Source organism: Mastomys coucha, unplaced genomic scaffold, assembly GCF_008632895.1.
Source record: "Mastomys coucha isolate ucsf_1 unplaced genomic scaffold, UCSF_Mcou_1 pScaffold15, whole genome shotgun sequence".
NCBI classification, from domain to species: domain Eukaryota; kingdom Metazoa; phylum Chordata; class Mammalia; order Rodentia; family Muridae; genus Mastomys; species Mastomys coucha.
In genome coordinates, this window is record NW_022196897.1 from 24,842,574 (window position 1) to 24,852,244 (window position 9,671).

Genomic DNA, 9,671 nt, shown 5'->3' on the forward strand with positions numbered 1-9,671 from the left:
TAAATAATATTATATCTATCAGGCAGTATATAACCCAATGTCACTAAAATTATCAAATATCTTTAATCCAACCTGCCATGCTATGACTTTGCTTTTTACATCGTTCATATTTAAAAACATTTAGGTTTAGTGATCTGAAAATATCTTGACAATTCAAATGAGAAAAGGGCCCAGAATCATTTATTCATGAATTCATTTTCTTTATAATATAATAATGAGAAAGCTGACAGCAAAGATTATTCTACAGAAATATGACTCATATCCTTTATTAAGTGTATACCCCAGCTCTTTGAAGTGGTCTCAAATTAACCCTTGGTTCTCCTGAATTTATTTCTCATTCTTTGTTTGTCTGAGAGCCAGGCTGAAGTATGGAGTTTCCTAAAAAGCCTCCACAGAGCTCCTTTAACATCTTGGTTCCTAAGGCTGCAGATTAGTGGATTTAACATAGGGGAGATGAGTGTGTAGAAGATGGCAACCTGGCGATCTTGGTCTAAGTCATAGCTGGACGATGGCTTAAGGTACATTCTAGCCAAAGAGCCAAAAAGGAGCAGGACAACCAGAATATGGGAGCTACAGGTAGACAGAGCTTTTCTCAAGGCAGCAAAGGAGTGCATGTGGGCCAAGGCAATACCTATTCGAACATAAGAACACCAAATGAAGAAGAAGGGACTGCCCACCACAGCTACACCCTCAGTGAAGATTAACATTTCGTTGACCACTGGTCGAGTACAGGAGAGCTTCAGGAGAGGAGTGATGTCACAGAAGAAGTGGGTGACCTTGTTGCCACAGAAGGTTAAACGAGTGACCGACAAACTGTACAGGAGACTATTAAGGCTGACTACCACCCATGAGGTCAGTGTTATTCTCAGACAGAGGCTATGGCTGACAATGGCAGAGTATCTTAGAGGAGCACAGATGGCAACATAGTGGTCATATGCCATGGCAGCCAGTAAGTGGCCTTCCATGCTGCCCACTGCCATAAAGAAAAATAATTGTGTCATGCAACAGTTATAGGAAATGCTTCGATCCACAGAGAGTGTGTGCACCAGCATTTGAGGAACAGTGATGGTTGTTAGAGATATGTCAATCAAGGAAAGCTGGCTGAGAAGGAAGTACATGGGGGTCTGAAGCTTGGGGTCTGAACAAGCAACAAGTACTAGTAGGGTATTGCCCAAAACTGCCATAAGGTACATGATAAGGACAACTCCAAATATAACTGGCTGCATCTCTGGCCTACTGGACAGTCCCAACAACACTAATTCAGTCATTTCTGTCTTGTTTTTAGTAGCCATAAGTTATCATTCACATCACCTGTAAAGAGGAAAGATCAGGGTTAGAAAAGAGAACAATGCCAAGGCTCAAGCACATCTGAGATTCTTCACCTTAAGTGAATCAGTCATTGGATTGAGGATTTATTCTTATCCTTAAGCACCAATAAAAGTACTTTTGTTCTTTTAGTAATGGTGTTCTTTTAAGGCAACTAAATTTACCCAGGAAGAGGGTGGAAGTGATTGATCTAATCCTACATCCACTCACACAGATACCTACTTACATGAATGTAAACCACACAAAATAATAATAGGATGTAACTATACTACCATGTGTAATAAAAAGGATAGTCATTGCCCTAAACTTTTTTACCTTCATGTAGTTTCAGTTACATATTTCAGCTCAATACTTCTATGTCTCTGAATATACTATGGTAAAATATACATGTGTTTGCATGGCCTTTTACTACAAAATATGAAACCCCTTTCTCTTCAGTGCATCACCCATCTTTCTTTCTTTTCCAAGTTTTGATAGCTATTTTAGTTCCTGATTTTCATCAACTTTTCTGTGTGTATTGAATAAATTACCAAATAACAAAATTACATGCAGCCAGCATTCCCAGTCTTTGCAAGTCAAGAATATTTTCAGCCAGGCAGTGATGGTGCATGACTTTAATCCCAGCACTTGGGAGGCAGAGGCAGGCGGATTTCTGAGTTCAAAGCCAGCCTGGCCTACAGAGTGAGTTCCAGGACAGCCATGGCTACATAGAGAAACCCTGTCTCAAAAACAAACAAACAAACAAACAAAAGAATATTTTCATTTTAAATCTATGTATACCTGATGGATGAAAACATATTTATTTCTTATCTTAAATGAGAAGATCATTGTGTGATGGCCTGTGTGACTCCCTTTAATTTTCTTTGTTCCTTTCTAGTATTTTTTATTTAGACTTTCATTCCTGCCATCCCTGCATTTCATAAAGATACTACTTCATGTACATGTTTTCATTGTCTCTGTGATGAACGAATAAAAGAATTTGGGGTGGGGGATTAAACAAGGTCTCAGTATGTAGCCCTGGCTGTCATGGAATTCACTCTGTAGAGCAGACTGTCATGTAATTTACAGGGATAAACCTGCTTCTACCTCCTGAGTGTTGGAATTAAAGGTGTACACCATGAAACCAAGCTCAAAGTTTTTAATATGAAGCCTGGCTTTATTTGTTAAAATACTTCTCACAGGTTCTTGAACTTGAAAGTAGAGAGATGGCTCAATGGGAAGTCATTGCTTCACTAGCATATAGACCTGCATTCTTTCTTAGAACTCACACAAAAGCTACATCTTACAGTACACATTTTTCTCCCTGTCATTTTTCACAAGTATTAGTACTTGGACTTTAGACTTCTTGATTAGACTCCTTTTTCTTAGGTTTTCCATCTTACTTTCTTTCAGGTTCATAAAATAGATTGTATTCACAGTAACTCACAACTCATATTGATTCTATTCTTGCAGTCATATATTATTGTCCTTTGAAATCTATATTGTACTTTCTCAATACAATGCTTTGCACATTGTGTGTGAGTGAAATTCCCTAAACATTTTTATATTATCTCTTATAATGTGATTGAAGCTTTTTCTTCACTGAGTTATTTGTTTTTTATATTACGTATGTATGTGTATGAGTATGTGTGAGTGGGTATATGCATATGTATGAGTGTCACCATGTTGCTTGTTCTCAATACTGGTATCAATTGCTCATGCAAATATTAATCCCTGCAACTCTCTCCCAAGAATATGAAAGCTTACTCTCTGAAAATATAGAAAAGTGTGTTTATAAGCTACTCATACAAAATAAAAACAGGGGATTTCCTCTGAGACATGACAACTAAATTAATAACTGTAACTTGCCCTTACTACATAATATTTTTCAAATTTTCCCTGGAATAAAAGAATAGGCTACCATGGCCTGAGCTTCAAGATAAAGAGGATGTATGCAGAATGGCTTGTATGGTCATGTTGGAAGATATTTACTTTGCTCCACACCCCTCTACTTTGTCTAAACCTTTCACCCTTTCTTTCCCTCATCCTTGTCCTGAGTTGGTTACCTCTGGTATACCATCTCAAGAAGGCTATTGTTCGCCTCCACTGCAGACCTTCCTGGTAGCATAAGATGTGATCTCTTTGTTACTTTGTCTCTTAAGATTCCACTAAAATGGCACACTTGCTAATGATCTCTCTTTCTTATCAAGACAGTTTTCCCTTTGTTATCACTTTGATGAAATATCTACAGTGGCAGAGGAACTAAACACAGCATCAAAACTACCTCAGCTACAGCTGATTCGTTAAGGGGACTGTCTCTACTACATACAGTCAGTCACAAAACAATTAGATATTCAAGTCTATTATTCCTGGCATATGTCTTTTAACACTTTTAAAATTGTCCTTTAGAATCTCAGATAGTAGATGGATGTTTGAACAGTATTTACCACAAAGGCTTTGCTTCATTGGGCTGCAGCTTTCCTCAGCACTTGTCACATCTTCCTGAAGCACATCCCTATTCATTTGGCTGGATTTTGTCATTCTCACATCTTCTCATTCACATGTTGTCAGACCACCTTTAGTTAATAATGAAATCTGCAAATCAGAAGAGAGCTGCAAAGATAGAGAAGACTTACAATTTCCAATGTTTATTCCTTTGCCTTCATTTCTTTCTGTATCTGCATGAAATGTGTTCAATTAAAATTCTTACGTGCTTAATATGTTACTACTTCTTCAAAGTCCAGTCAAATTAAGATATCAACATACATGTAGAAATGAATGTGACCTTGTCTTTGTGAAAGACAATAGTGTACAAGAAATGGTGAAGAAGTCTGCTATTTCTCTTTCATAAATATAACAATATAGTAATGCAACCCCATTGTCTTTCATGTAAGCCATAGTTATACTTTTCAGTCATTCATCTTCAAGAAGAGTAACAAACAAGAGTTGTGATTTTGTTGAGTTTTTCAAGAACTCATCTATGCTCCTTTTCTCTTCCCCCATTTCAATTACACTCCCATCAGTCTGTGAGCAGACTGTGAGCAGGTCAAACAACTTGTAACTATCAAACATGCTGGGGCAAAGAAAAGACAAAAAGATGTTCTTTAGAAGAGGTGACGCAATACCAAGCTGGCAGTGCAGGAACTTTTCAGATTAGTAAATTTAACTGAAATCCAGGAGAGGTAAGGAATGCTTGAAAACAAATATATGGCCACCTCTAGTCTGTCAGCTCCTGGGTGGTATTTCAGGGATATTGTGAGACATGAAGGACTGAGAGCTGGCATTTCCAGCCAAACCCTGATTATTCTTCACTGTGCTGTTCTAAAAACAAAAAACAAAAAAACAAAAAAACAAAACTTCAGATGACATGCTGCTCCTTTTTATTACCTTATCAATGTCTAAATGTTAAAAATATATCCTCCTTAGAGACTTACTCATATAAATCCTGTTCTCATTCCACTCACAGTCTCACAATGAGGAAGAAAAAGTGCTGATTATGTAGTGTTTAAATGTATTTCTTTTTTCTCCCTTTTTCTTTTTATCATGTCAAAATAGATCTTCCAAAATCTCACAAAATAAATTAGATTTTCTGTCACATGTTCCAGCATCTTAGATCTTCGGCACATTTTTCCATACCCTCCTGAACTCCATAACTTTGCCCATCTTGGCACTTATTTTTCAGTTAAAAATATATTTATATTATAATTAGCAATCTTTCATCCTGTCTCTTTTATTGACTATAATATTTTATCTTAGATTTCAGCTCTCTTTGATCTTCTTGGTGCTAGTGTCCTTATTTTTCTATTTTCTGTCCCCTTTCAATTTACCTTGGAACAGGACATAATGTTCATCTCATATCATTTTGGGAGTTTATAGAGTTAGGAGTGTAGGCTGAGTCACCCTTCCCTTATCCACTAAGGATCTTCTTTTATCATTTCCCATAAAAGCTTTCAGTTGGATAGCTCATCACAACCAAGCAGGCTTATATCCATGAGCCCTCACTGGGACTCTCCTAACCCCCAGGAGGCTCCAGTTGTGTTTAGAAGAAAAACACTAATTAGAATGTGTTAAGCACTTGTACCTTCCTATATCTGATGATGGTGTAACTCACAGGCCTGATCATTCTCCTTCCTTATGCTTAGATTCTACCACACCACTGAGTAAAATCCATAAAACTTGTGAAAAACATTGGGTCTTCAGGGAAAGTGCACCCTTTGGGGGACACCAATTTAGTCTTTATAAGCTATCAACAGTAGGGAAGGGAGTAATCCAAGGGGAAGCTGATTCCCTGTTCATCATTTTTCATAATATGTTTTTCTTATAATTACATATTTTTTAAATCCAAATAATATAACTCAGATGAATTAGGAACTAGGTATGAGATTTGTGAGAGAGCAACAAGAGAATTCTGACAATTACTATTTCCCTCAAAACTGGCATTTACTCTTCTCTCCAAACTCCAAACCTTTTCTGTGCTCAATCTATTTTGCTTATTTAGCTTAGAAATATCATCCTCAAATGACACGATTTAAATGAGTTTTTAAAAAGAAGCAGCAGGTTGGGTGAGAAAAATCATATGTTCTTTACCATATGTGTTGATCCTAGCTTCAAATCTCTCAACTTTTGTCCTTAATCTTGTACTTGTACATTAAGGAAACAAGAAAGGGGTCATTTGGGATACAGAATGCATTAAGGGAGGGGAGATAACATGGTAATATGAAAACAGAGAAGAGGAACTCATGGAATAGAAAATGTTTTTATTAAATTATTTTATTTTTATTAGATATTTTCTTTATTTACATGTCAAATAATATCTTCTCTCCCAGTTTCCCCTCAAAAGAAAAAAAAAAAAGAAAGAACAAGAAAGGAAAAAAACCCTGTTCCCTCCCTCCCCCTTCTCGCCTCCCCCTGCTCACCACCCCACCCTCTCCCACCTCTTGGGCCTGGCCTTCCCCTACTCTGGAGCATAGAACCTTCACAGGACCAAGGGCCTCTCCTCCCACTGAAGACCGACTAGGCCATCCTCTGCTATACATATGCTGCTGGAGCCATGAGTCCCACCCTGTGCACTCTTTGGTTGGTGATTTAATCCCTGGGAGCTCTTGAGGGTACTGGTTAGTTCATATTGTTGTTCATCCTATGGGGCTGAAAACCCTTCAGCTCCTTGGATCCTTTCTCTAGCTCCTTCATTGGGGACCCTGTGCTCAGTCCAATGGATGACTGTGCGCCTGTGAATTTGCAAATTGTTCTTTCCAACTCTGTGAAGAATTGAGTTGGAATTTTGATGGGGATTGCATTGAATCTGTAGATTGCTTTCAGCAAGATGACCATTTTAACTATATTAATCCTGCCAATCCATGAGCATGAGAAATCTTTCCATCTTCTGATGTCTTCTTAGATTTCTTTCTTCAGTTCTGTGCCCCAGTGTAGAGGAATGCCAGGGCCAATAAGTGGGAGAGGGTGGGGTGGCAAGCATGGGGAGGGGAGAGGCAACGGGGTTTGTTTGTTTGTTTTTGGAGGGGAAACTAGGAAAGGAGAAATCATATGACATGTAAATAAAGAAAATATCTAATTAAAAAAATCAAAAAAAAAAAGATTTCTTTCTTCAGAGACTTGAAATTCTTGGCATACAAATCTTTCACTTGTTTGATTAGATTCGCACCAAGATACTTTATATTATTTGTGACTATTGTAAAGGATGTTGTTTCTGTGATTTCTTTCTCAGCCCAATTATCCTTTGAGTAAAGGAGGCTACTGATTTGTTTGAATTAATTTTATATCCAGCCACATTGCTCAAGTTGTTTATCATGTTTAGGAGTTCTCGGGTAGAATTTTTAGGACCACTTATATATACTATCCATTTCCACAAATAGTGACATCTTGACTTTTTCCTTTCCAATTTGTATTCCTTTGACCCTCTTTTTTGTCTAATTGTTCTGGCTAGAGCTTCAAGTACTCTATTGAATAGATAGGAAGAGAGTGGGCAGCCTTGTCTTGTCCCTAATTTTAGTAGGATTGCTTCAAGTTTGTCTCCATTTAGTTTGATGTTGGCTATTAGTTTGCTGTATATTGCTTTTATGGTATTTAGGTATGAGCCTTGAGTTCCTGATCTTTCAAAGATTTTTACCATAAACTGGTTTTGTATTTTGTCAAAGGCTTTTTCAGCATCTAATGAGATTATCATGTGTTTTTTTCCCTTTGAGTTTGTTTATGTAATAAATTAAGGTGATGAATTTCCATATATTAAACCATCTATCTTGTTTATGTTCTCAAAGATGCAGCTGTTGGTTTTTTTCATTTTTTTTTGTATCATTATCTTTGTTCCTTTTTTAATTTTTTTTAAAAATTTATTTACATTTCAAGGTTTATCCCCTTACCCGGTTCCCCCCCCACCTGGAAACCCCCTATCCCATTCTCCCTCCCCCTGCTTCTATGAGGGTGTTCCTCCACCCACCCACCTATTCCTGCCTCCCTACCCTTGATTCTCCTACACGGGGCATCTATTGAGCCTTCATAAGACCAAGGAACTCTCTTCCCATTGATGCCAATGACAAGGCCATCCTCTGCTACACATGCAGCTGGAGCCATGGGTCCCACCATGTGTACTCCTTGGTTCATGGCTTAGTCCCTGGGAGCTCTGGAGGGTCTGGTTGGCTGATATTGTTGTTCTTCCTATGGGTTTGCAAACCTCTTCAGCTCCTTCTGTCCTTTCTCTAACTCCTCCATTGGGGACCCTACACTCAGTGCAATGATTGGATGCAAGCATCTGACTCTGTACTTATCAGGCTCTGGCAGTGCCTCTCAGGAGACAGCTATACCGGGCTCCTTTCAGCAAGCATTTCTTAGCATCCACAATATTGTCAGAGTTTGGTGACTATATCTGTGAGGAAGCTCTAGGTGGAACTAATTGGTTGACTTCAGCCATGTATTTGGCTATTTTCTGCTATCCACTCCTCTTGGGTGTGCTTTTTTCTTTTTGTTCTAGAGATTTCAATTGTGCTATTAAGTTGTTGGCATATGATTTTTCCTATTTCTTTATGAGGTGACTCAATATTATAAATTTTCCTCATAACACTGCTTTCAGTGAGCCCTGTAAGTTTGGTTAAACTCTACCTTCATTTCCATTGAATTCTAGAAAGTCTTAAATTTTTCATTATTTCTTCCCTGGCCAAGTTATCACTGAGTAAAGAGTTGTTCAGTTTCCATGGGTATATGGGATTTCTGTTGCTTTTGCTGTTATTGAAGTCCACCCTTAGTCCATGATGATCTGACAGAACACATGGGATTATTTTAATCTTCTTGTATCTGTTGAGGCTTTGTATGTGTGTGTGTGTGTGTGTATGTGTGTGTGTGTGTGTGTGTGTGTGTGTGTGTGTCTGATTATATGGTCAGTTTTGAAGAACAATCTGTGAGGTGCTGAAAAGGATGTATATTCTTTTCTTTTGGATGTGAAATATTCTGTAGATATCTGCTAAATCCATTTGGTCAACAACTCTGTTAGCTGCACTGTTTCTCTGTTTAGTTCTGCTTCAATGAGCTGTTCAATGGTGAAGGTGCAGTATTATTCTCCCCCAGTATTATTGTGTGAATTTCAATGTGTGTTTTCAGCTTTAGTAAACTTTCTTTTACAAATGTACATGCCCTTGCATTTGGATGGGCATAGATGTTCAGAATTGAGACTTCATCTTGGATTTTTTCCTTTGATGGGTATGAAGTGTCCTTCCCCATCTCTTTTGACTGCTTTTGATTGAAAGCCCAACATTTTATTGGTATTAGAATGGCAACTCCCACTTGTTTCTAGGAACCATTTGCTTTAAAAACTTTTTTCCAATACTTTACTCTGTCTTTGTTGCTGTAGTGTGTTTCTTGTATGCAGCAAAATGATGGATCCTGTTTACATATCCAGTCTATTAGCATGTGTCTTTTTATTAGGAAATTGAATCAATTGATGTTGAGAGGTATTAAGACTGATGATTCTTAGTTCCAGTTATTTTTGTTGTTAAAGGTGATATTTTGTGTGTGTGATTCTCTCCTTTTGGGGTTGTTGTGAGATGATTAATTTCTTGTGTTTTCTTGGGTGTGGTTTACTCTTTGTATTGAAATTTGCCTTCTAGTATCCTCTGTGGGGCTGGATTAGTAGAAATCTATTGTTTAAATTTAGTTGTATCATGAAATATCTTGATTTCTCCATCTACAGTGATTGGGAGTTTTGCTGGGTATAGTAGCCTGGGCTGCCATCTGAAGTCTCTTGGTGTCTCTATGATACCCACCCAAGATCTTCTGGCTATAGCATCTCTCCAACCCACATTCCACAAGGAACTCAAGAAGAAGGAAGACCAAAAGGTAGATATTTCATTCCTTCTTAA

At 37.8% G+C, this 9,671-nt stretch overlaps 1 protein-coding gene across 1 annotated transcript; it reads right to left on the minus strand.

Annotated features, from left to right (window-relative positions):
- Positions 1-305: 305 nt before the first annotated feature.
- Positions 306-1,292, minus strand: LOC116091954 (olfactory receptor 24-like). The gene has a single exon (XM_031373372.1). The coding sequence runs from the start codon at positions 1,290-1,292 to the stop codon at positions 306-308; it is 987 nt and encodes a 328-aa protein (XP_031229232.1).
- Between the last annotated feature and the right edge of the window lie 8,379 nt (positions 1,293-9,671).